Genomic DNA, 26,637 nt, shown 5'->3' with positions numbered 1-26,637 from the left:
AGTTCCAGACTGATTCCACTGATAAATAAGCAAGCTTATCTTTCTGCATTAAGACCGCGAATCAGATGAGGCAGTACCCTGCCAAATCAGCCAATGTGTATCATTTTAATCATTGGTAAAGTTGGCCATTATCAACTTTCTAGAATATCAATGATAGATAAGAGATTGCAGAGGAAATGAAGAATCTAATTTGTATGTTGGATATGAAGTTAGGAAAGGGACTGATTGCGTTTACCTTTTGACAGGTATCATGCCGACATCTGCAAGAGAAAAATATGTCAGGTAAATCTTCCTGCAGATTATGAATTAGCTACATGACATTCGCTCTGTCACTGTGCGAATTGTAACAACCCATGTGAATTTTGCATTACTTACATCTTACTTTTATGGACACTATTTTCTTTGTGCGGATGAGATTTATTACTTCCTCGTGAGTGCATGAAGAGATGGAGTATCCATTTATCCGAACTATCTCATCTCCAATCTTAGAAATAAGAAATAGAAGGAAAATCTGTTATATGATTTGTTTAAAAAAGGAATCAGTGTAGAAAAGTCTCTAAGCAACTTGTGTAAACTGATAATCTCTTTGATGTAGAGGTCTTGTGACTGGGAAAAGAAATGTTTTGGATAGATAGCAGAATTCTTGAATACCTCTAGAATCTCAAGTAAAGTCCAGAGTGAGATTTAACATAAGAATATAAGAACGGTCATATAAGGTCAGACCAAAGGTCTACCTAGCCCAGTATCCTGTCTTCCAACAGGGGCCAATGCCAGGTCCCCCAGAGGGAATGAACAGAACAGTTAATCATCAAGTGATCCATCCCGTCACCCATTCCCAACTTCTGGCAAACAGAGGCTACCAAGACCATCCCTGTCCATCCTAGCTAATAGCCATTGATAGACCTTATCCTCCAGTGATGAGCTGCCAAAATCTTAACAACGAGTTCCCTCCTCACCCCACGAAGGGGTCGTTGCCCACCCTCACCCCCTGGGACTCCTGCCCCATCCAACCCCCCCGCATTCCTTGATGCCACCCCCCTCCCCTGTCCCCTGACTGTCCCCAGAACCAGGCAGGAGGATCTCGTGGGCCACCGTAGTGGGTGCCCACCCCACCCCTAAGAGCCAGCGGCACCTGCCGTGGGCGAGGTGGGGAGTCCCAGAGGTGCTTACTTGGGGCAGCTCCCAGGAAGCATCCGGCAGGTCCCTCTGGCTCCTAGGGGCGGGGGAGCGGCCACTCCCTCACTGATCACATCAAAAGTGGGGCCTTAGGTGCTGACTCCCTGGGTGCTCCGGGGCTGGAGCACCTACGGGGAAAATTTGGTGGGTGTAGAGCACCCACTGGCAGCTCCCCGCCCCGCTCCCAGCCCCAGCTCACCTCACCTCCACTCCACCTCCTCCCCTGAACGCACTGCCCTGCTCTGCTTCTCCAGCCCCTCCCCCCGGCTTCCCGCGAATCAGCTGTTCGGCAGGAAGCCGGGGGAGGCTGAGAACAGGCGGTGGCTTTGCGCTCAGGCCCAGGGAGGCGGAGGTGAGCTGGGGCGGGGAGCGGTTCCCCTGCGCCCCCCCCCAATTACCTGCTGCGGCATTGGCAGCCCTCCTCGTGCCCCTCCCCCACGCCCCAGCTCACCTCCGCCTCCCTGGGCCTGAGTGGGAAGCCGTGGCCTGCTTCTCAGCCTGCCCCAGCTTCCCACACGAACAGTTGATTCGCTGGAAGCCTGGGGGGGGGACGGAGAAGCAGAGCAGGGCGGCGCATTCAAGGTATGGGGTGGAGGCGGAGCGGAGGTGAGCTGGGGCCAGAGGTGGGGCAGGGAGCTGCCGGTGAGTGCTCTGCACCCACCAAATTTTCCCCTTGGGGCTCCAGGGCTGGAGCACCCATGGAGTTGGTGCCTAAGGCGCCACTTTTGGCTGATTAAATTTAGAAGCCCTTTTAGAACTGGTTGTCCCTCGTGAAACAGCCGGTTCTAAAAGGGCTTCTAAATTTAACAACCAGTTCTAGCGAACCGGTGTGAACCTGCTCCAGCTCACCACTATCCTCCATGAACTTATCTCGGTCTTTTTAAAACCCTGTTATAGTCTTGGCCTTCACAACATCCTCTGGCAAGGAGTTCCACAGGTTGATGGTGCATTGTATGAAAAAACACTTCCTTTTGTTTGTTTTAAATTTGCTGCCTATTAATTTCATTTGGTGACCCCTAGTCCCTTGTGTTATGAGGAAGAGTAAATAACACTTCCTTATTTACTTTCTCCACACCAGTTATGATTTTATAGACCTCTATCATACCCCCCTTAGTCATCGATTTCCAAGCTGAAAAGTTCCAGTCATATTAATCTCTCCTCATATGGCAGCCATTCTATACCCCTAGTCATTTGTGTTCCCCTTTTCTGAACCTTTTCCAATTCCAATACATCCTTTCTGAGATGGAGCGACCACATCTGCATGCAATATTCAAGATGTGGGCATACAATGGATTTATGTAGAGGCAATATGATATTTTTTGTCTTATTATTTATCCCTTTCTTAATGATTCTCAACATTCTGTTTGTTTTTTTGACGGCCGCTGCACATTGAGAGGATGTTTTCAGAGTGACTCAAGATCTCTTTCTTGAGTGGTAATAGCTAATTTAGCCCCCATCATTTTATATGTATAGTTTGGATTATGTTTTCCAATGTGCATTACTTTGCATTTATCAACATTGAATTTCATCTGCCATTTTGTTGCCCAGTCACCCAGTTTTGAGAGTTCCTTTTGTATCTCTTCACAGTCTGCCTGGGACTTAACTATCTTGAGAGTTTTGTGTCATCTGCAAATTGCCACCTCACTGTTCACCCCTTTTTCCAGATCATTTATGAATATGTTGAATAGGACTGGTCCCAGTACAGACCCCTGTGGGACACCACTATTTACCTCTCTCCATTCTGAAAACTGACCATTTATACCTACCCTTTGTTTCCTATCTTTTAACCAGTTACCAATCCATTAGAGGACCTTCCCTCTTATCCCATGACAGCTTAATTTGATTAAGAGCCTACTGTGAGGGACCTCATCAAAGGCTTTCTGTTTGTTCTGGATCAATTGAAACAGTTTGTTATCACAAAATTAAAAATATTTTGTTCTGATTTCAACTTTTTATATTATTATGTAAATATATAAGAATTTTATAATGTAATAAAATAAATTTCAAAACAAAGTTGTTTTGAATAAAAAAGTCAAAATATCTTATTCTAATAAGGTCAAAACAGAACATTTTAACCTTATTGGAAAACTTCTTTTGCAATATTTTTTAAAACAAAATTTGATCTGAGTCAACATGTCCCCACAAAAAGTTCTGATTTCAGTTAAACAGCATTTTCCAACAGAAAACTATTATGTTGAAAAATATTCAGCCAGCTCTATCACTAATGCAGAGCTATGTGAAAATGATCAATTGCTACTGTATTGCGTCCACCCCTTTCCTGAACTGAAGCAGTCATCAAGTTGTCTTGGCCGTATTGTGGCTATTATGCATTATACTAATTCGAACTGCATCCTTCATCTATTTTTCACTTTTTCACTTTCCTGGATCACCACCCACTTTTTTTGGTTCACAGGTCTCCAGACCCTGCAGAAAGAATCCTGCACAATTCTCTGCCTTTCTTGCTTATGCATCCAAACATGGGTTTCTCCATGCTTATTCACGTTGAAACTCTGGCCTGATATGGCTAACATCAACCATAATGGGTCGTAAAAATTTTCCTCTGCTTGATTCCAGGACCAATTCTACCCATGGTTCCATTAACACTCTCCCCTTAGGCAACTACAAACTAATCCTCAGTACAGAAGGGCATGCAAGTGATCATCAAGAAATGCTTTTACAACAAACTACCAACATTACTCCCTACTTCCAATGTATTTTGCCTGATCTCTACAAGCAACACAACTAAATTCCTTGGGTCTATTTCTTGTCTGGTCTTCCATGGCTGTCCCCATAAACTGATCTCATATGTATTATTGTTAATAATGACATTTATATAAAATGCACCATTGAAATCAATGGAGCAGGACGGTGCTCTTACCATCAATCCATATGTGCGTTTTACAGAGAAGACATACGCACATATGGATTATTGTTTGTAGTGCCACCTATAATTAAGTTTGCTTCACACTTTCCATTTTAAGACCCTGTTTTCAGTTGCATGTAACTTTGACAAACAGCAACTGTTTGAGCCGAAATTTTCCATGCCAGGTGTCTGCCTGAGGCTGACTTTTGTGGTTGAAAGCTTCAGTAAAAATGGTTCAGCTGGTTCAGAGAGCAAAATTAGGGGAAAATATGTTGTTTCGTCAATGTTTAAAACAGTCATACAGCTGTTTCATTTAGAAGCTCTTGCACCCCTATGATCTGGAGCAGGTGTTGAACTTTGGCAATGGAGCAGGGGGGTTACCCAGATGCTTAGTGGAGGTTTGTCACCCTGATTCCATCTGTTCCAGACATGCTCCATCACAGGGCTGCAGAGACTGAGCAGGACTTTGCCTTCAGTTGTTCTCCCCAGCTGCCTGAGCCTGCAGTGGTACCAGGCCCTGGAACTGAGAGCAGTTCTAAGTGCTCCTTTAGCTGATGCTCAGGCAGTGTGGAGAAGGCAGCAGCCTGTCTGCAATACAGATATATATAAGATATAAGGCGTTTACAGGTCAGGAAGACAGACAAGTGGGAAGGGTGGGAGGAGCATCATCCATCCTGCACAGTGAATGAGGGAAGGAGCTTGTGGAAAAAATACTATGCAATCCTGTAAATAGAGATTGTATCATAATGCACACACATGAGGAGGCCACATTAAGGTTCCACAGGCAACCTTAACTCTGGCATTTCCTAACTTTTGAAAGCTTGACTTTATACCCTTAGCTTTCTTTTTATTGTAGGGAGATTTTTTTTAAAAAAATATTAATAACACAAGTCATTTTATTCAATGGGCCTGATTCTACCACTTTTACTCATACTGAGAATTATTCCTGATTTCTCTGGGAGTAGAGTATGGTACTACTTCCATGCTTACTCATGTTGAAACTCTGGTCTGTTACGGCTATAAAGACTTAACTGCACAACCCTTCCTCTAATGGGTGAGGATATGCTCACCTGTTTTCATTAATGGGACTCCTTGTGTCACTTTATCATGTCTTCCTATGATAGCCTCCATGCAGCAAACAACATTTTATTTTGCCTCTAAAGTGCTGTGCTGTACAATAACAATAGCATACTCTGATAGACTGAGTGTAATTGCCTCAATCGTCTCATTATTGCTTTTTTTAAAACACTGATTGGATGATACAGTAGAGCAACAGAAGAACATAAAAATGAAAATGTCAATTTCACACATAAAAGTACAGGATTCCTGAGGGAAATAAACATGTTTTCACACACAGAATGGAAAAAATCCTGTCTGTTCACAACTATTAACTGATGTGCTTGCTCCACCTACTGGGCAAACAAAATCATCATCTAGGGGAAGATATGGGGTGGAATTTTCAAAAGGATCAGAACTGGCTTCATGCTGCTTTCACTGAAGTCAGTGGGAGTTTTCCTATGGGCTTTAATAGGAACAGAGCTAGGTCAGCACTCAGAGCTTTGGAAATCCCATCTGCAATAAAAAAAATATTAAAATAGATGGAGCCTCCAGTCTGGTCACCTAAATTTTTGCAGGACTACTCACTACATGGTTTCCACTACTGCCTACTTGACCTGTTCTTAAATAATCTGACCCAGATTGCCTGACCCACATTAGGCTTGTGGAGGTATACATGACAGTTTAGCATACATGGCAGATACTCCGCGGCACCATTGCTCGCCACAGATGCAAAGCTATAGAGGGATAGGCCAGGGAGGGATGCCTAAGAGATAAATCTGAAGTGACATTAACTCATGTGGTCTCCTTCACTCTGAAAAATAAAGGAGGCTCTTGGGGAAAGCAGTGGCTTGGATTAGCTCTGGCAGCATGACTGCAATGAGGCTGCACTGCTAAGAAGTGCAGCAGGAGGGCTCAGAAATGATGAGAAGGCACAAGGCTTCTGTGCAAAGGGAGCTGGACTTGTGCAGATCCTCTGGAGTCTATGCAGATCCTTTGGGAAGGGGTCTGAGAAATCTTCAGGGAATCACTGCTTGTTTTAGGCAGGTGGGATAGGTGAGTGATCCCTGCCCCCCAGCGGAATGATTCTAGGAAAACTCAGTAATAGAATCTTTGCAAGGTTTTCACTCATCTCAGTCCTGCCTCCCATGGCTATTTCTGTAGGTCAGGGTGATCCATTTAACCATAAACATGGTATTTGAATGTCTTTGGACTTTTGGGTTTATCCCACGTATAATCTTTACAAAATAAACAATTTCCATTGGGTTAAATGGAGCCTTGGTGAGAATCAAGATAAATCAGTCCAAAATAAAAAGAATTCAGGCCTAGTGCTACACAAAATATCCTCACAGCCTTGTGAGCCTTGCAAGTTGCAGAAAACTGTAGTTCATAGAAATCCATTATATTCAGAGAAAGGATGAACCTACTGTGATGGAGTGCAATGCCACAGTGAAAAATCTCAGTTCTGTGGTAGCACACTGCAGAGCCACTTAGAGTTTGGTCTGGCCTAAACAGAATTTTTGCACTAGTATCACTCATGTCAATTAGAGGTGCAATTTTTGCTTCAATTGCTCTTGACAGTCCTCTGCCACTTCTGGTTTTGCAGCTCCAGTTCTACTGGTGCATCAAATCCCTGAGGGCCATGCTAGTTTATTTTCCTCCTATTTAGCTGCCATCCCAGGTAAAGGTAGCTAGGAGAGGGGTCCTCCTTGTCTCCAGTTGCATTTTCAGATCTCCAGCCTCTTCACACAATGCACAATATGGGAGTGTTCCTAAGAGAGGGGATGTAGGGCAATAGCTGGGGACTCCCTATATTCTGGCTATTCCTGGCTGCTGGACTGGCCCAAATTAGGGCAACCTTCAGGCTACTTTAATCTGCATTAGGGGTCAAAATGGCCCCTAGCTGCTTCTAGACCAGGAGAGGTGCAAAGGTGATGTAAAGTCACTTCTCCTTGAGCCCTCTGTTGTGCTTAACTCAAGAAGAGGGATAACCTGACCTACTTGTGTTTCAACTCTGATTTACAAGGACCAATTGTAAGGGTGAAAGTTGTTCACTTTCTATGTATATTCTGCCCTTGGCATCTCTGATCAGATTGTAAACAAAGCTCTGCATTCCCAATTTTGATGATGCTTTTCATGACATAGAGCAGTGGTTCTCAAATTTTTGTATTGGTGACCCTTTCACACAGCAAGCCTCATAAATTAAAAACGGGGGTTTTAATTTAATTTTTATTTAACGGGGGCTTGGAGCTGTCAGCCCCACATATGGCCTGCTCAGGGCTGACAGCCCCATGGAGCTGACAGCTTGTGACCCCCCTGAGGTGCCATGACCCCTAGTTTGAAAACCCCTGACATAAAGGCTTCAAACTGGAATCAGAATCACCAACTCTTTTTTTACATAGACCACAAAATCACCATCTGACTGTAACAATTTTCAGTCACCAGTGGCTGTGGTCAAATCCAAATCAGTGACCTAGAGATTAAAGTCTTCATTATCCCATTACAAATCCCCTTACAAATCCCCTGAGTCAACAAGACCCCATTTTAATTGATTCATGGTCTTAAAACAAAATAAAAAACAATAATGTAGGTGTTTTCACTGAGTTTAAAGTAACAGCCCTGAAAGATATGCTTCAGGAATATATATTTTAGCACCTCCTGATTATTGTACATATTTAACCCAGTTATTAGTTAACATATTAAAAACTTTTCAGTCAATGGAACATTGCTTACACCAATGCTGAAACTGAGCCACTCTCTTTAATAGATTGTATCTAGCCGTTCTAATGTACATTATTAGTTAGATAATCTACTCCTGTTAAATCTAATGCTGTGTTAGGAGATGCGTAGGCATATAGTGGCCCTACTTCAGGGTAGTTGTTATGGCCTGGAAAAAGGGGGAATGGCCAAACCACTGCTGTGCTTTGGCTGTTTCATGAATTAAAGTCTTCAAATCAAGATTGGATGTCTTTTAAAAAGATATGCACTAGTCCCTCCACTAGTTACTGGGCTCAATGCAGGAATGGTGTGTAAATTCCTATAGCCTGGGTTATTCAAAAGGTCAGACCAGACAATCATAATGGTCCCTTCTGACCTTAAAATCTATTAATAGACTCCTATCAAAAAATGCACATTATTCTTAACATTGGTGGAAGTTATGTCTGCACACAGAGAGGACACACAGAGAGGAACTATTTAAATACTTTTTGAAAGGGTGAACATATACTGAACACTGGAAAGACGCCCTCATTTCAGCATTCCTTTACTTTCTTGTGTCATTATATTAGTTTGCTATTTGCTTTTGTTTTAATTCAACTTCCTTCTGATCTATTTTGAATCCTTACATGTTTGAGATCAGTAGCACAGTTTCAGGATACTGAAAGGTTAGTCTACATCTTTATGGGGTTAAGTCACACTCAGGTGAGTCCATACCATCCTAACCACTGAGGATGTAGAAGCCCTCTACACCAACATTCCACACAAAGATGGACTACAAGCCATCAGGAACGGTATCCCCGATAACATCATGGCAAACCTGGTGGCTGAACTTTGTGACTTTGTCCTCACCCACAACTATTTCACATTTGGGGACAATGTATACCTTCAAGTCAGCAGCATTGCTATGGATACCCGCATGGCCCCACAGTATGCCAACATTTTTGTTGCTGATTTAGAACAACGCTTCCTCAGCTCTCATATCCTAACGCCCCTACTGTACTTGCGCTACATTGATGACAACATCATCATCTGCACCCATGAAAAGAAGCCCTTGAGGAATTCTACCAGGATTTCAATGATTTCCAACCCACCATCAACCTCAGCCTGGACCAATCCACACAAGAGATCCACTTCCTGGACACTACAGTGCTAATAAGCAATGGTCACATAAACACCACCCTATACCGGAAACCTACTGACCGCTATACTTACCAACATGCCTCCAGCTTTCATCCAAACCACATCACACGATTCATTGTCTACAGTCAGGCTCAACTGCATTTGCTCCAATCCCTCAGACAGAGACAAACACCTACAAAATCTCTATCAAGCATTCTTAAAACTATAATACCCACCTGCTGAAGTGAAGAAACAGATTGAGAGAGCCAGAAGAGGACCCAGAAGTCACCTACTACAGGATGGGCCCAACAAAGAAAATAACAGAACTCCACTAGCCATCACCTACAGCCCGCAACTAAAACCTCTCCAGCGCATCATCAAGGATCTGCAGCCTATCCTGAAGGACGATCACTCACTCTCACAGACCTTGGGAGACAGGCCAGTCCTTGCTTACAGACAGCCCCCCAAACCTGAAGCAAATACGCACCAGCAACCACACACCACACAACAAAAACACTAACCCAGGAACCTATCCTTGCAACAAAGCCAACGTTGCCAACTCCGCATATCTATTCAAGGGACACCATCATAGGATCTAATCACTTCAGCCACACCATCAGGGGCTCATTCACTTGCACATCTACCAATGTGATATATACCATGTGCCAGCAATGTCCGTCTGCCATGTACATTGGCCAAACCGGACTGTCTCTATGCAAAAGAATAAATGGACACAAATCAGACATCAAGAATTATAACATTCAAAAACCATTCAGAGAACACTTCAACCTCCCTGGACACTCAATTACAGACCTAAAAGAAGTGGCAATTCTTCAACAAAAATACTTCAAAAGCAGACTCCAACGAGAAACTGCAGAACTGGAATTAATTTTCAAACTGGACACCATCAAATTAGGCTTGAATAAAGACTGGGAGTGGATGGGTCATTACACAAACAAAAAATTATTTCCCCATGCTCATTTGTTAGTCTCTAAGGTGCCACAAGTCCTCCTTTTCTTTTCCCCCTACTGTTACTCACACCTTCTTGTCAACTGTTTGAAATGGGCCATCCTGATTATAACTACAAACGTTTTTTTTCCCTCCTGCTGATAATAGCCCACCTTAAGTGATTTGTCTCGTTAGAGTTGGTATGGCAACTCCCATCTTTTCATGTTCTCTGTGTATATACCTTCCTACTGTATTTTCCACTCCACGCATCTGATGTAGTGGGTTTTAGCCCACGAAAGCTTATGCCCAAATAAATTTGTTAGTCTCTAAGGTGCCACAAGTACGCCTCTTTCTTTTTGCTGATGCAGACTAACATGGCTACCACTCTGAAACCAAGGTTCTAGGTTGTCTCAGAATGGCTCTTGCCATTCTAGTAGTAATACTAAAGCCCTGACTTACAAAACCAAGGAAGTTCAGAATTAAGACTGATACCACAATGTTTTTATGTCCCATTGAGCCCAATTATTATGGCATGTAGCATCTCTCATTAAAGAGGTAATATAATGATGGGATATCTGACCAAGTTTTCAGTTTCCTTCTCTATTACCTTACATCTTGTGTAGTCATTTACAACATGCAAAGTGAGAGTGCCGTGTGTGTAAAATGGAGTGGCAGTATTTTTTCAAGGTGCAAGGCAATGGAGAATTAGGTTGTATAGTGCATCCTATACACTTGTCAACACATCCAATGCATTGTAGAAAAATTCCTAATAAAGGCTGTAACAGCATGAAGTTAGATAATACCTTTATTTTGCCTTTACATTTCAAGAAAGAGAACTTGTGTCATGATTAAAATAAGATAGTCACGTTGACCATTTCAAATTTCTGTTTTTGTATATTTCTTCTCCTTTCATTATTCATACTAATCTCAAAACCTTTCTTTTCAAGAGAAATGCTCATAGATATGAGTATCTGAGAAAGCAGCACAAAACAGAGAAGAAACAATAAAACATGAAAAGGATAAATGCTCTTCATTCAGAAAAATCAAAAAGTCATAGAAAAAAGGTCAAAACTTCAAATGTTTCAGTCAAATTCATTGACTATACAAACATTTAGAAATGCAGAAACCACTTCAAGGAATAATCATCATGAGAAATGAATTAGGATAAAAAAAACGGGGGCTAAAACTGATTTTATGATAAAAGATCATTAAACCTTTTCTCAGACTGCATTTTTGGAATAAAAAAGTGTAGAGATTTAGCTAAATAATGCAGATGGGTGAAATTTCAGAAGCAGTTGGCTTTACCATGAGACAGCAATTTAGAACAATGAACAGCCTGTCAATTCTCCTTATTCACTTGGTTTTAGAAAGTGGCTAGTGCTGCCTATTATGGAGGCACCTTAAGCTGATCCTTACCACATAATATCAACAAACCCAAGCAAGACAGTTAGATTAGCAGCAAAACACCACCTGTTCATATTAATAAATATAATTGAAGTCTAATACATTCACAGTAACATATTCAGGGATCTTTTTTTCTTTATTCACACTTTGTCTGTGTCTGAGAAACAGAAATGGAGTTCTGAACTACTGTGTGCTTGGTACAACCTGGCTCAGAGCTCCTGCGAAGACTCACAAGAGACAATGAATCAATGTGGAATACTAGGGCAGTCAAATATTAGGTGAAGCTATTGCTGCCCTTCCCACTTGCACTTTCACCAAGAAGAATGAATGGGTTGCCTTAACAAGCTTCCATCTTCCAAGAGCACAGCATCTGAGTGCATTTCCGAATCAAGGCTGGTTGAAAACAACCTTACCTAGACTGCATCAAATGACTGGTATTGGTTTGAGACAACTGGTGAATAGGAGACAAGTGATTAGTAGCACTACATGAATGTGTTAGTTCGATAGCTTATATAGTTGCCATTAAGTTCATTACTGTTCAGTCACATTAGTATCTTCCAGATGTGACTGTCCTCTGTCTTGCTTTCCCTGTTCTTGCAATGAATGAAGAGAAGAGTGAGAACACTTCGAATGAACTGACCACAGGTTGAGAATGTGTCAGCTGTCCACTATCCCCTTTCTGAATGCCTAGAACAGCTCACACGGCTAGCTCCTGAATGATAGATTAAGATCTGCTTCTGGTATTCCTCTCCTAGCAAATTCCTGATGGAGAAGTGAGTTGTTGATTGACCACAGTCCACAAAAAGTGTGCCTCAGGCTTGTATCTCTTGGCAAATTTTTCTGCACCAGCCATGAAGGAGAGCTACAAAATTAAGATCTTGGAGCTGAATCACTTTCTCTATATCAGTATATGGGACTAATCTAACAGTGACTCTGGTTTAGTAGATGGATATATATACACCACACGAACATTTGTTTAAAATCTTTAAAAAAAAAAAAAAAAAGTCTCTGGGTGAGTTACCTGAATTGGGCAGGCCAATTGTGACTACATGTAGCCTGTGATGCATATGAATCTTCGGGAAAGGGATTGTAAGAAGGTGCACTATTTTATTTTATTCCATTTAAATATCAAATTAAGAAGTACCTAATCTGATTCATTTGGGGCAAATATTAAATATAATCCATAGAAGCCAGCACGTCCAGCAACTTATTCCCCTCATAATCAAAATTAGCCAGAAAGAATAAATCAGCAACACTCAATCCTACTCACAAACATCTACGCTTACCGCACTCCCCTCCAGTTAGATAGTTTAAGCATTCTTATTTCTGATAAAGAGAGGTCCAGCATATGGCTTGATAGACATTTTCATTCACAATTTTCTCTCTTTCACCCAGTTAAGATGTATGTGTGAACAAGGAGGAGGAACAAGAAATGATGCACATTTTTCTACTCTTCATTTGGTATTAGCCCCTTTTTCTTTGTACATCACCACATCCATATTTTATGTCTTCAAAAGAACTGGTTTTACTGCATTATTTATCCCAGGAATTTATCCACAGAAGAAGCTATTATTATGTGTTTTTACAGTACCTAGTGCACTTGGGTTCTAACCTGATTTGCTTTTAGACATTACCACAATATAAATATTAAACAATAGTAAGATATAAATGAAATTTAAAATTAAAATCTAATTGCATTTAAGAGATTATTTCCCTATTAGGCAAAATTTACATTTTTTAAATGGTTATTCCTGATTTTCATTGTTTATCCTTTATTTTAAGTGTTGTGTCCTACATTTATTAGGCTTTTCGCAACTTGAAAGGTTCTTATGTTTTCCAGTTAGAGAAGAACTTCTGTTGAATGTATTTTACATTTGGATATTGCTGGATATAAAGCGTGAATTCAGGTGCCTCACATAATCCTCCTTTTATGCCATTCTTCAGAACTGGCATATATAATCAAACATGAAAAAGAATTTTTGGTTTACATAATAATAAGGGGTTGGGAGGAAGAGGAAAATATTAATAGCACTGGCTGATTTACCACATTTCATGAATTTGATTAAAAAGGAAAAAAAACTTAAAAGCGTAAATTCCTTAGTGACAGTTACACAAAGAGATTAAAGAACATTTCTGACTGGATTCTTTCCTCAGATCATAATAAGAGGGCTTGTTGCAGCAGTATGACCAAGAATGTGTTTTCTTACCTGAAGCCCAACACTGTCTGCTTGTCCACCTTTAATTAGTTGGGAGATAAAGAGGCCACAAGTAAATTCCAGTCCTCCTCGCACACTTATTCCAAGCCCTTCAGGATGCAAACGATCCAGTCTCACTTCCTTCAGCTTTCTGTATATGTGGAATGTATCGCAATGAACAACAGTATGACAAGTTGTGACAACTGAAGCTTCATTTTAAGTATTTAAGTTACTGCTTAAAATATTTTCAGTTGTCATGCTTAGACCTGAAAAGAGAATATGTGACTAATATTTTCAACAGACACATTTCAGTCCAAACAATAAATTCAGTCCCCAAAGAACTACATCTAAGACAACTTCAGTGTCTGTGATAGCATGCACAGGATATAGATATTTTATTCATCAAAACGTGGCTGAATAAATTACTTTTCAATCAAGAATTCCTGCTTGCGTTCATGTGACCTACATTGGTCTACATGTACCTTGATCGTTTAGGCGTCAGCTGATCATATTCCACCTGATGTTTTAATGGGATAAGGGGACGGATGGCGTCAAACAGCGGCAATCTACTTGGTTCATTAATCACAAGCTTTAGGTCCCCTACCAGTACTGGGAGATTCATGGATCTATAAAAATACATTGAGAAAACAGGACTGGGTGATCGAAATACTAACAAGATTATATTTGCTGTTTGTACCTCATACTAAAACTGGATTTTATGAGAGAGAGAGATTTGTTTAAAAGGTTCTTTATGTAGTTCAAGACCAATCATAAACAAGGGATATGTTTTTCCTGTATCATTTAAAAATAAAACTAGTGTAAAGATATTTTTCTAATTCAAGTAAATTCATGTCCACATTGTCTGTGTAATTCTTTAATCCACAAATGTCTTGTCAATACTGTAAGGAAGACATCTTTAGTTAGCTTTATTCTCAGAAATACCAACAGACCTATGTAAATCTTTGGTCATGACATTCAAAAGCAGGTAAACTTCTTCACCAGGTTTTAGATTTCATTTCAAGCCTGAAACTCTGCCCACATTTGCAAACCTTTTTCGTGAACCTGGGCCATGTTGTCAGCAAACTTCTTCTCTCCATGGATTCAGGAGATAGATGTATAGTTGCAATCCCAAAAAGCCACATGGAACTGAGTGGTTGCAGCTAAGTATGTTTGAATTTCCAGCTCATTTGAACTCAAAACAAAGTGAAATTCAGTGGCGGTGAAATCATATAACTATAGCAGAGGTGGGCAAACTATGGCCTGCAGGCCACATCCGGCCCATGGGACCGTCCTGCCCAGCCCCTGAGCCTCGCCCGCCTCCCTTCCCCCGCCGGCCCCTCTCCCCTGCAGCCTCAGCGCACCACACCGCCAGCACTCTGGGCCACCACTCCTGCTGGACAGCGTGGCTGGCTGCGGCGGGGCTGTGAGCTCCTGCTGCTCTGAACAGCATGGTAAGGGGGGTGGGGGTTGCATGGGGCGGAGGTTCGGGAGGGGCAGTCAGGGGACAGGGAACAGGGAGGTTGAATAGGCATAGGAGTCCTGGGGGGGGGGGGCTGTCAGGGGGCTGGGGTGTGGATAGGGGTCGGGGCAGTCAGGGAACCGGGAGCAGGGGGCAGATGGATGAGGCAGAATTTCGGGGGGGGGGGGGCGGTCAGGGGACGGGAGGGTAGGATAGGGGATTGGGTCCCGGGGGTGGTTGGGGACAAGGAGCAGGGGGGATTGGATGGGTCAGGAGTTCTCAGGGGGGCAGTCAGGGGGTGGGAAGTGGGAGGAGGCAGGGCCAAGCTGTTTGGGGAGGCACAGCCTTCCCTACCCAGCCCTCCATACAGTTTCGCAAGCCCGACGTGGCCCTCGGGCCAAAAAGTTTGCCCACCCCTGAACTATGTAAGACAGTTGGAACCAGCATGAACAGAAAACTGCTTATTTTCGTTGAGTTCCACCTAAGAGTTCTTGTTACTAACTTCATCAATTTTGAGACATAGTCATAGGGCCAGATTATGTTGTCATGTCACACCAGTGTGAATCTGGAACAACTCCATTGGCTTGAATGGAGCACAATAGACAACAGAACTTGGCCCATATCTACCTATTCACTATCAGGTATCTATCATCACAGCATTTAGGTACCCTGCATATTACTTTTCTTGATGTGCATGTAACCCACTAATATTAATAGAAACTAATACACATCATAATAGGATTATATCCCCAAATATTTAAACTTATTTGAAAGGAGTATTCAGAGTGAAACAAATCCTAGCTGTTGGTCACAATATGTATTTGTCCTACTTTTTTTGCTGCCGTACTTCATAATAAATAAAAAAGTTAAGATCATTCAATAAACCTCAATAGTAGCATTTGATATTTTACTTAAAACTCGGTACAATTTCTGAACTTGTGGGGAAAAGTTAATGGTGGAGATATTTGTTAATTTTGTAACTGTAAGGAAGTTTTAAATAATTAACAGCTACTGTTTCATACTGGTTTCACAAGCAACAGGCAATGCTTTATGAATGGAGAAGCAATTAGACAGACCTCAGTGAAACTGAATCGGATATGCAGCTGAGGGCATACAAAACGGTACCTCAGTACAAAGACCACATGGAAATTTGGAAACTTCTACATTTCACTCCATTGAGATGCTATTAATTAAGATATGAATGGAAACTATGTCCATCAGAACCATTCAGCTATGAAGTGTGGAAAAAATATTCTCATCTTCTTTAAGAAACAGTGGCCCAGATGCCGATCTCAGTTGCACTGACGTTAATGCACAGTAATTCCATTGATTTACACAGGTGTAACTGGAATGAATAATTGACCTGATATCTTGTAACTGATGTTTTTGTCATTATGTTATAGAAAAACAAAACGCTGCAACGTGCAGGACAAAGATTTCCAGGTTGAATTTATTCATAGTCTTTCTGCTAAAACAGTCCAAAGTATTTTCGCATGTTGGAGAGATTTATAAAAAGAGTGAATCTAAAAATCAAATAAAATAAGCAAACTGACTGGTCAAAACAATTTTGCTCTTTCCTATGAAAGACGCTCATGATTTTTTCCTGTTATAAACTATCAAGTTTCCATTTATTTATGTAACTGGTAAGTCATCACAAACAAAATAACTTTATGATCAAACTTAAAACCATGCTCATTTCTTATGTACCGAATTGCAGAAGTATAGGACTTTGTTAAATAAAACTAGGAAGTATTACTTCAGCTAGTTTTCTACAGACTACATTTAGGATTATTGTTTAAATTAGATTTTAGCTGTTTAATCTTTAAATAACAAATGCAGTGGATCTATAACTGCTTTTAAAAGTCTGATGTTAGAGCTTACTGGTGGTACATCCGTAGCACATCATAAAGGTAATCCTTCTCTGCTTCATTGTCAATAAGCAAGTCAACCTGAAAATACAAGAACATCCTTGTAATTCTATGACTAAATAGCTACAAATGTTGAATGTATATGACAGTCACAAATTCCTGAGCAAAGGGACAATGATTTCAATGGGGAAAGTCATCTAATACACAAATAAGATCTCTGAAAGGCAATATTACTTTAGAATTTGAAACCTAAGGCAAGGCTGATTTTTTTTTTTTAAACACTGACGGATTTAGTACCATGTCCAAAACCTGTCACCACAGATTTTGAAAGCTAGTATTCCATTTAGTACAGCATGCTGTAATATCACAAGCTTAGCTTACCTTATAACGACTGTATTGTTGAATAAATATTTTCAGAAACCTTTTTGGCCATTCATTAATATAGCACATGCTTTCACAACCAGAAACGTCACAATCAAGATAACTATACTATATGTTAAGTGGCTTTAAAGTTCTGATTTTCGCATCTCTCAGATATTGTTAGGTAAACTACCCACTATCCTAGATTCTTCCTCTTGGCTCTGGTACTGTGACAGAGCTGGCTGCTTGCTATTCATTACTTCCTCACTCTGTAACAGTGCATTCACTTAAACTAGTGTCAGATTACAAGGCTTCCACTTTGCTACCTGCACTAAAATAAAATTTTTAAAAAAGTTCAGATCTGTCACATGCCAATTTCTGTCTTCTGTGAAACCCATGAAAACCCACTGGCCTCCTTTGCAACAGCAGATTACATCACAGAAATTTTGCTTTTAGACAAGATTAATGTTTATGAAAACATAATTTACATCTAAGGTAAAGGAAAAGTTACTGTGACAAAAAGTCCAAGGACAAATGTGAATGTTTAAGCATATTCCTTTTATTCTAGGTTTTCAATATCTTTGCATTACATTTTAAGTTAAATGAATGCTTCACGTTGCATTATAAATCTCTTCTTGTCCTCCAAAAGCAACATGATTCCATATATAATTGATTGTCTGGGACTTTTTTCCCCTGCAACAAAACACTTACTGCACAATTAAAAGTTAGACACCTATGCACAGGGCAAGATTGTTTGACTGACAGTATAAATGAGCAAATTGCACCAGTGAACTTCAGAATCCAGGAAAGAAAATGTGTGTAAAAATCTAATAACATGGTCGCATTCATAAGTTGGTGCTATACAATGAGCCAAATTCTCCACCGATCAACTGACCTCCACGGGTTTTCACATTGGGTGTAAATTCAACACAAAATCTGGTACAATGGACCTAAGCACTGCTTCTAGCTAAGGTGCCATAGAAGGGTGCTTAAGACTCTTGAGAAATATGTCCAAACCACTAATAAATTCTCCCAACAGACCTCAGACCCAAAACAGCAACCCTTCTCCCTGTCTGACTGGAGGACAGACCCTGTAGAAATGGTACACTACTTACACAATGTGCTGTGCATCATGGGTAGGCTTGGAAAGATGGTCAATAAATGTCAATTTCACCGTACACACAAACGGACAAAAATATATTTCCATTGACAATAATAGAAATTTACAGATAGGCAAAAAAAGAAAAATGCTGGTTACTAGACTTTGATTTAAGGATATTTACTTTATATATTTTGACATGCGATGTTGACAATTTGTGTTTTAACAGTGACAAAGCTTTAACTTTTTGAATCTCAACATCAAATGTCATTAAATAATTATTGTCTGACCCCCGCATTGTCCCACCTCCATAATTTCCCAAAACTGTGAAAATTTAAAATTCATAAGAATTGGGAAAAAAAATCTTTACAAATAAACATTGATATTATCCATCAAAATTATATATATAAAAAACCAAAACTGAATTCTGCCATGTCTAGTCATGGGGCTGTAGCTGCCATATGTTTAGTTTTAGGTGGAGGTGGCATGGCCCCCTCTCCTCCCAGTTTTCAGCAGTGGGAGGGAAGAACACAAGTGTCTAAATCTTGCTGTTTATTCTAACACAACATCCAGCCTTTTCTCTCTGCCCATTCCACCACAACTCTCATCAAAACCTTCATCATTTCATGACTTGACGATCACTACCTCCTTCTCTCTGGCCTTGACAAAGGCATGCTTGACAAAAAGGTAGTAAGTCCATTCAAAATGCTGCTTCTAGGATCATTTTCTTGGCCTGTTGCTCTGACTGTGTCACACGCCCCCTCCCAATCTACAACCCTCCACTGGCTTCCACTTTTGCACTGCAAACATACGCTGCTTTTTCTTCACCTTTAAGATTTTCATGGCTGGGGTCTGCCCTACCTATTAATGATCCATTCTGGCCTTCGATCTATGAAACTCTACCTATAAACTCTAAACCCTCCCAGCAATACCAGCCTGTAGTGCCTGCTCATCAAATTTTCCCCTCCAACACCTTTGTGCTCTGTCACATACTACCTCTTATGCAAGGAAAAAACTCCCCATAAAAATCTGCACAGCCACGCCTGGTATCATCTTTAAAATTCCTCTCTCCTGTGATATCGACAAAACACTTGATTGAAAACTAGGCAGCTCGTGTGCTGCAACTGCAGTGTTTTCCATTCAACTTTGCCATTTTCCAGCAGCCTTGTCTCCCCCACTCACTGGATCGTTGTATCCATCTGTTGTCTCTTGTCATTTGCTTATGTTGTAAGCTCGTTGGAACAGCCACTCTTTTGTGACACGTGCACTTTGCCTATCACAATGGGTGCCTGTTAGGGGCTCTTCCCAGAATGGATTTGGCCTAACAACACAAAATATCAGCCTTTTATACCTATCTAATCCTTAAGAAATAAAAACATGGAAGACAATTGAGAGGAGAAACAGGGATATACGGTTCCATAGATTTTAAGGCCAGAAGGATCGTTAATATAATCTACTCTGACTTCCTGCATAACACAGGCAATATAATTTCACCCGGTGATTCCTGCATCAAACCCATAACTTCTGGTTGCGCGTCAGCTTTTTATTTATTTTTTTTTAGAAAAATCCAAGACTTCAAGCAATGGAGTATTCACTACATCCATTAGTAAGGTGTTCCAATGGTTAATACCCTCACTCTTAAAAACCTGTTCCTTATTTCTCATCTGAACGTGTCTAGCTTCGCCTTCTGTCCATTGGCTCTTGTTATGCCTTTGTCTGTTAACTTAAAAAGCCCTTGACTGCCAGAAATCTCTTCCCCATGTAGGTATTATAAACTATGATCAAGCCACCATCCTAACAGTTTCTTTGATAAGCTAAACAGATTGACCTTTACAGCTTCCCGCTATACATACAGTTTTTTCCGGAATTCAAATAATTCCTTTAGTTCTTTTCTGAATCCTTTCCAATTTGCCAATATTCTTCTTAAAAAGTGGGGACACAACTGGACATGGCATTCCACTAACGGTGTCCCTGATGCTATATAACCAGTGGTAATAATACTTCCCACTTTTCTACTTCTACTAGATAGTCCCCTGTTTAAATGTCCAAGGATAGCACCTGCTCCCTTAAAGCCACCACATTGCATTACAAGCTCATATTCAGCTGGTTACCCACCATGAGCTTTATTCATTTTCTGAGTCACTGCTTTGGAAAATACACTCCCCTAACATGTGACCTAAATTTTTGGTTCCTAGATATTTGACCTAGCATTAGCAGTATTAAAAACATATGTTGTTCAAGTAAATCCAGCTTACCATGTGATCTAGATCACTCTGCAGAACTGAGCTGCCTCCTCCACCAAGTTTTGTCATCTGCAAACTTTACCAGCAATGATTTTGTTTTCTTCTAGACTATTGATAAATATATTGAATAGCATTGGGCCAAGAACAGATTCTGACTAGAAACGACCCCACTGGATGATGATTCCCCATTTCCTTTAATTTCTTATGATTTGTTATGTGAAACATCATCATTTATATGGGTTAATAGACCTTATGGGCCACATTCTGGTCTCACTTAACCCAGTTTTACACTGTTGAAACGCTGCTGATTTATGGTAATGATTAACATCAGTGGGAGTGAGATAAATTAGATCTTTTGGTTTGTTGTGCACCAGAAGGCAAGATATTGTATATTTTGACTGATTCCAATAGATTATATGTCAACTGCATTAATACAACTAATAAAGAGATGCTGGAATGCCAAAGGTGATGCAGAATCAAAAGAAAACAGCAACTATATGTTTCTGACTTGCCCAGTAAGACAAAAATTAAAGAAAATTGTAGTTATGCTGTTGGTTCTTTAAACGTGAGACTATTGTGGATGGTTGATTGCTTTTTGCCTTAGGTACAGCATATCTGCTCTTAATCAGTTAAGAACATTAAATAGATTATTTGCTTTTATTTGCTGCTGTAAAAAAACATTTTATTGCAAACAAAAACAGACGTAAGAAGCAGCAGAAGACAACATCAGCCTAAAAAAAAACTTCTAGGAAAAGATCCCCCACACGCACTTAAGGCTACACTGTCTGGCCATACAGGTTTTGCTACATACCGTTTTTAATCTTTTTATTACCGTAATTCCCACACATCATATTTTCACTGATGGTCATGGATTTTGCATGTTCACAAAGAACCTCCTTCTGCTTCAATGGAGAAAGAAACACACTACAAGTTCATCTCCCTCAGTACAGTGTTCAACTCAGACTTCCACCACAATCACATAACATACTGCATACTTGTGCACTAGGGTGACCAGATATCCCGATTTTAGAGGGATAGTCCCGCTATTTGGGGCTTTTTTTTATATGGGCTCCTATTACCCCCCACCCCCGTCCCGATTTTTCACACTTGCTATGTGGTCACCCTCTTGTGCACATATGTCTACGCTGCTTATTTGCGAATGTTGTTGAAATTGTAATTAAAGTTTTCTGTTACATGTGTTGTAAGGGAGATTAGTATGTTTCCTTATCTGTTGGAGGTAAAAGATGTGAAAAATGTATTATGTGAGTGTTAGCTCATGGTGAAGAGATGTCCCATAAATTGACATTTCCTTGCTTTTAAGAACATAAGAATGGCCATACTGGGTCAGACCAAAGCTCCATCTAGCCCAGTATCCTGTCCTCCGACAGCGGCCAATGCCAGGTGCCCCAGAAGGAATAAACAAAACAGTTAATCATCAAGTGATCCACCCCCTGTTGCCCATTCCCAGCTTGTGGCAAACAGAGGCCAGGGACACCATCCCTGCCCATCCTGGCTAATAGCCATTGATGGACCTATCCTCCATTAATTTATCTAGTTCTTTTTTGAACCCTGTTATGGTCTTGGCCTTCACAACATCCTCTGGCAAAGAGTTCCACAGGTTGACTGTGCGTTGTGTGAAGAAATACTTCCTTTTGTTTGTTTTAAACCTGCTCCTTATTAATTTCATTTCGTGGTCCCTAGTTCTTGTGTTATGAGAAGGAATAAATAACACTTCCTTATTTACTTTCTCCATACCAGCCATGATATTATAGACCTCTATCATATACCCCCTTAGTTGTCTCTATTCCAAGATGAAAAGTTCCAATCTTATTAATCTCTCCTCACATGGAAGCTGTTCCATACCCCTAATCATTTTTGTTGCTCTTTTCTGAACCTTTTTCAATTCCAATACATCTTTTTGAGATGGGACGATCACATCTGCATGCAGTATTCAAGATGTGTGCATACCATGGATTTATAGAGGCAACATGATATATTCTGTTTTATTATCTACCCCCAACATTCTGTTTGCTTTTTTGACTGCCACTACACATTGAGTGGATGTTTTCAATGAACTATCCACAATGACACCAAGCTCTCACTCGAGTGGTAACAGCTAATTTAGACCCCATCATTTTATACGTATAGTTGGGATTATGTTTTCCAATGTGCATTACTTTGCATTTATCAGCACTGAATTTCATCTCCCATTTTGTTGCCCAGTCACCCAGTTTTGGGAGATCCTTTTGTATCTCTTCGCAGTCTGCCTGGGACTTAACTATGTTGAGCTGTTTTGTATGATCATCTGCAAATTTTGCCCCTTTTCCAGACGATTTATGAATATGTTGAATAGGACTCGTCACAGAACAGACCCCTGGAGGGCACCACTATTTACCCCTCTCCATTCTGAAAACTGACCATTTATTCCTACCATTTGTTTCCTATCTTTTAGCCAGTTGCCAATCCATGAGAGGAGGTTTTTCATTGGGTGGTGAGGAAGAGTAGGATGTCACACTTACTCAACCTATAGTATTTATTGATATAAAAATTAGCTCAGTGAAAACCAGTGCAGTCAACAAACCCAACCAAACAACGTGTTAGGATGCATAATACTGAAAATGTTATAATGTCATTGTATAAATCAATTTATTTATATGCTTATCCTATCTCAAAAGGATATAGCAGATATAGAAGGCATTCAGAGACAGATGATGAAACCTGAGGCATGGAAAAAATTCCATATGAAAAGAGACTGGACAGATTGGAATTGGTTAACTTACTTAGGAGTCCAAGTCAGAGATTTAGGACAGAATTATAGAGAATTATGAGTAGTACAGAGAAGATCATCTGAGTACTTCAATTTGCACCCTTAAAATACAAAAAACAAGAAGGAATTCCATGCAATTAAAAGGAAGCAAATTTAAAACTGATAAAAGAAAACACTGTTGTCACACTGCATAATTAATCAGTGGAACTTGCTACCACAAGATATCACTGAGGCCAAAAACCTGTAGGATTAAAGAGTATCGGACGTTTATATGGATAAAGAGAACATTCACAGTTACGTTCGACACTAAAAAAACAAAAGGAATGTAAACCCTTGTATTTCAGGGAGTAGGCCAATGTCTGGCAGGCATCAGGAAAAACTTCCCCTAGGAGCAGGTTGTTCCATAATTGCCCATTATTGGAGTTTCTTTCCTCAGAAGCATCTAGTACTGGCCACTGTCAGAGATAGGATTTTTGACCATTGGTCTAATCCATTCTAGCAATTCCTGTTACTATCAGTGCAGGCATTACAGGTTTAAAAATCAAATGCATTATTACTAGACCAATGCAGAGACAGAAAGATACTTTATGTAAGTATGAACACACCATGGCATATGGAAATTATTATTTTTTCCTAAATGAACTTCAATAAATGCTCCATTAAACCTAGAAGGGATGCAAACAAACCAATAATGAACAGTGTGATATTTCCTGCCCTTTCTAAATTCTGACAAATTGGAAAACAAATTAATTCTAAGGAGTTTTGGTACAATGAACATCTGTGGCCTGGTTGTTTAACATAAGTTAATTAGAGCTGTCCTTTGCATAAGGGTATATATAAGACATTTCAAGTGTCAAATGTCACAAGATCACATGTCTCAGAGTTCATATTACCTTGCTGCAGTTACAGAGAATGCTTTGAAAAATAAATGCAGACACTTTCATTAAGAAATAAAACATTATTAACAGAGTCACAAAATAGGGTTTGTTAATATGGAGATACTATGCACTCATTATTTCAGGGAATACTTACTACAGTTGTGTAATTTTAAATCCTAGGATACAACTAAGTAAATGATTTCCTTGTGGATTGTTTTCACACTATTTAAATCTATGACATTTCTTTGCTTGTAATTTACAATATTAATAAAATGTATCACTCACAAAATATTTTAATTATATGTGCATAGTAATCTGATATTCAGTTGAGATTTATTTATTCTGTAGAAAAAATATTGTGAAAAATATCAGAGCTATGTGATCTCAAAAACTGTAATGCAACTGAAATAATGCAACTTGAAAGTTAAACTTTCAAGGCATACTGCAGGGTCCATTTGTTTCTCCTGGCCTTTAAGAAGAGTTAGAGGATACCGAAGCACTAGGCAATATGTTGGGATATAATTTACATTTAGGGCTTCTGCTTGGTAGAAAGGAAGAACTGATTAACATTACAAAATCAAATACAAATGTAATTTGATTGATAGGAAACACAGAACCTGTGTAAGGGCATATTTTACTGTTCTAACTCAAAAGAATAAATATTTGAAGTTATGGATGCAAAACAGACTAAAATTAATATTACTGGTTTCAGAGTAACAGCCGTGTTAGTCTGTATTCGCAAAAAGAAAAGGAGTACTTGTGGCACCTTAGAGACTAACCAATTTATTTGAGCATGAGCTTTCGTGAGCTACAGCTCACTATCTGATGAAGTGAGCTGTAGCTCACGAAAGCTCATGCTCAAATAAATTGGTTAGTCTCTAAGGTGCCAGTAATATTACTGCATCACTAAAACCATGCGGTTTAACAGTTTAAGCAAGAGGCCTCATCCTGAAACTCTTTATTTAGGTGGGTAGTCGTTATTCTCACATTCATCCTATTTACTTTCACTGAAGTATGTTGACAGTAAAGATTACTTGCATGAATATTTGTTAGCAGAACTGGACCCAGGATGATTTATAAATTATTGCCAACATGAAAGGGAATAGGTCCATAGTCCAAGACCATAATTATTGCCTCAGAGACACAGGCCTATCAGATCTGTTGCCCAACCCAATGCAGAGTTAGAGACAACGATGGTTAACAAGGCAGACATTTTATTAGACATTTGTAATCATTGTCATGCAAATTGGGCTGCTAGATACATAAAGAATATTTGCACATGATTGTGCATGGCCTACTGGACACATAAAAGTAAAGACCAAACAGAATTCCTCAACATCACTGGCCATTAATGCTGGTTCCTGCAAATGTTGATTATTTGGCTTTGGGCTTTCAGGCCTGGGTTTACTTTCCCCATTGAGAACTGGCTAGTATTGATTTGATTTGACTCAGATGGAAGAAACAAAACAGCTTTTGTTTAATAAACGCAGCCCTGCCAACTTGCCAAGTCTCATATCTTCCAAGGGACACTTATTTTTTCTGAAGGATTTTTAAATCAACTTGAAAAGTCTCCTCTTCTCTTGAGGGAGTATGTTGTGTGTTTTTCTGTGACATTTATCAAATTAACGGTGTCTGTTTTACACCGCCCCGGTTTGGGAGCCCTGTAATCCAGGTCAAATTCAAGAGATAGAAGACGGAACCAGCCAACTTGTCCGGCACGTTTCAATCAAGCCAGCAACTTTCTGTGCCTTGAACTAGAAGTGCTGCCCGGGAGTGAAGTCCCAGTCCTCCCGGGAGAGGTTTTCTCCCCAGGGCTCTGGGAGAAATGCTTTGTTCTGCTTCAAGCACTTCACGTTCACTCCCCTCCCCAGGATCCGGGTTAATTGATACCAAGAGTCCACAGTCCCAGCAAAATGTCCCCTCGCCTCTCCCGGCGAGCAGCAGCCACCGAGCCGGGCAGTGTGGTGAGAAAGTCACCGATTGCAAAGGGCAGAGCGGGGCTGCCGCGCGCGCTGCTCTCTTACCTTGTGCCTGAACTCCCGGGCCACCTTCCGCTCCATGACAATGGGGGGCCCCGAGGCTGCGGCTTTCCTCGGGCTTGTTTCCTGCTCGCGGGCAGCTGCTCCTGCGGCTCCGCCTGGTCCCCGGCAGACGGGCGAGCGGTGCAGAGCCCGGGCCGTGCGCTAGAGGGAGCGGCGCGGCAACAGGGCACCTGCAGCTCAGCAGGGCGCTCACCACTCTCAGTCCCCTCTCCACCGCCAGTTCCTCCTGGCTCCCCTCCGCGTCCAGCCCGTCTCCCTCCTCTCCCGCAGGTAACCCCTGGCACGCAAGAAGCCGAGCGAACGAGCAGAGAGAGCCTTGACCAACAGAGAGCTGCTAAAGCTCCGCTCCCCTTCTCACCCATTTTTGTAACTCTTTTCCTTTTCCCTGTGGCCAGCAACGATCATTTAAAAAAACAAAAACAAACAAACACGAATCGGGCTC

At 40.7% G+C, this 26,637-nt stretch overlaps 1 protein-coding gene across 1 annotated transcript in view; it reads right to left on the bottom strand.

The window, feature by feature from the left end:
- USH1C (USH1 protein network component harmonin) overlaps window positions 1-26,213 on the bottom strand; it is a 95,988-nt gene extending 69,775 nt beyond the window's left edge. Inside the window, exons 1-6 of the mRNA XM_077819953.1 lie at window positions 26,178-26,213; window positions 16,820-16,887; window positions 13,962-14,105; window positions 13,492-13,630; window positions 376-484; window positions 236-260 (exon numbers count right to left, since the gene is read on the bottom strand). Coding sequence (XP_077676079.1) covers window positions 236-260; window positions 376-484; window positions 13,492-13,630; window positions 13,962-14,105; window positions 16,820-16,887; window positions 26,178-26,213 — 521 coding nt within the window. The remainder of the gene's footprint in view (window positions 1-235; window positions 261-375; window positions 485-13,491; window positions 13,631-13,961; window positions 14,106-16,819; window positions 16,888-26,177) is intronic.
- Between the last annotated feature and the right edge of the window lie 424 nt (window positions 26,214-26,637).

Source organism: Eretmochelys imbricata, chromosome 6 (assembly GCF_965152235.1).
Source record: "Eretmochelys imbricata isolate rEreImb1 chromosome 6, rEreImb1.hap1, whole genome shotgun sequence".
Lineage (NCBI taxonomy): Eukaryota > Metazoa > Chordata > Testudines > Cheloniidae > Eretmochelys > Eretmochelys imbricata.
Note: the sequence above shows the minus strand (reverse complement) of the source record. Positions and strands in the feature narration are given on the sequence as shown.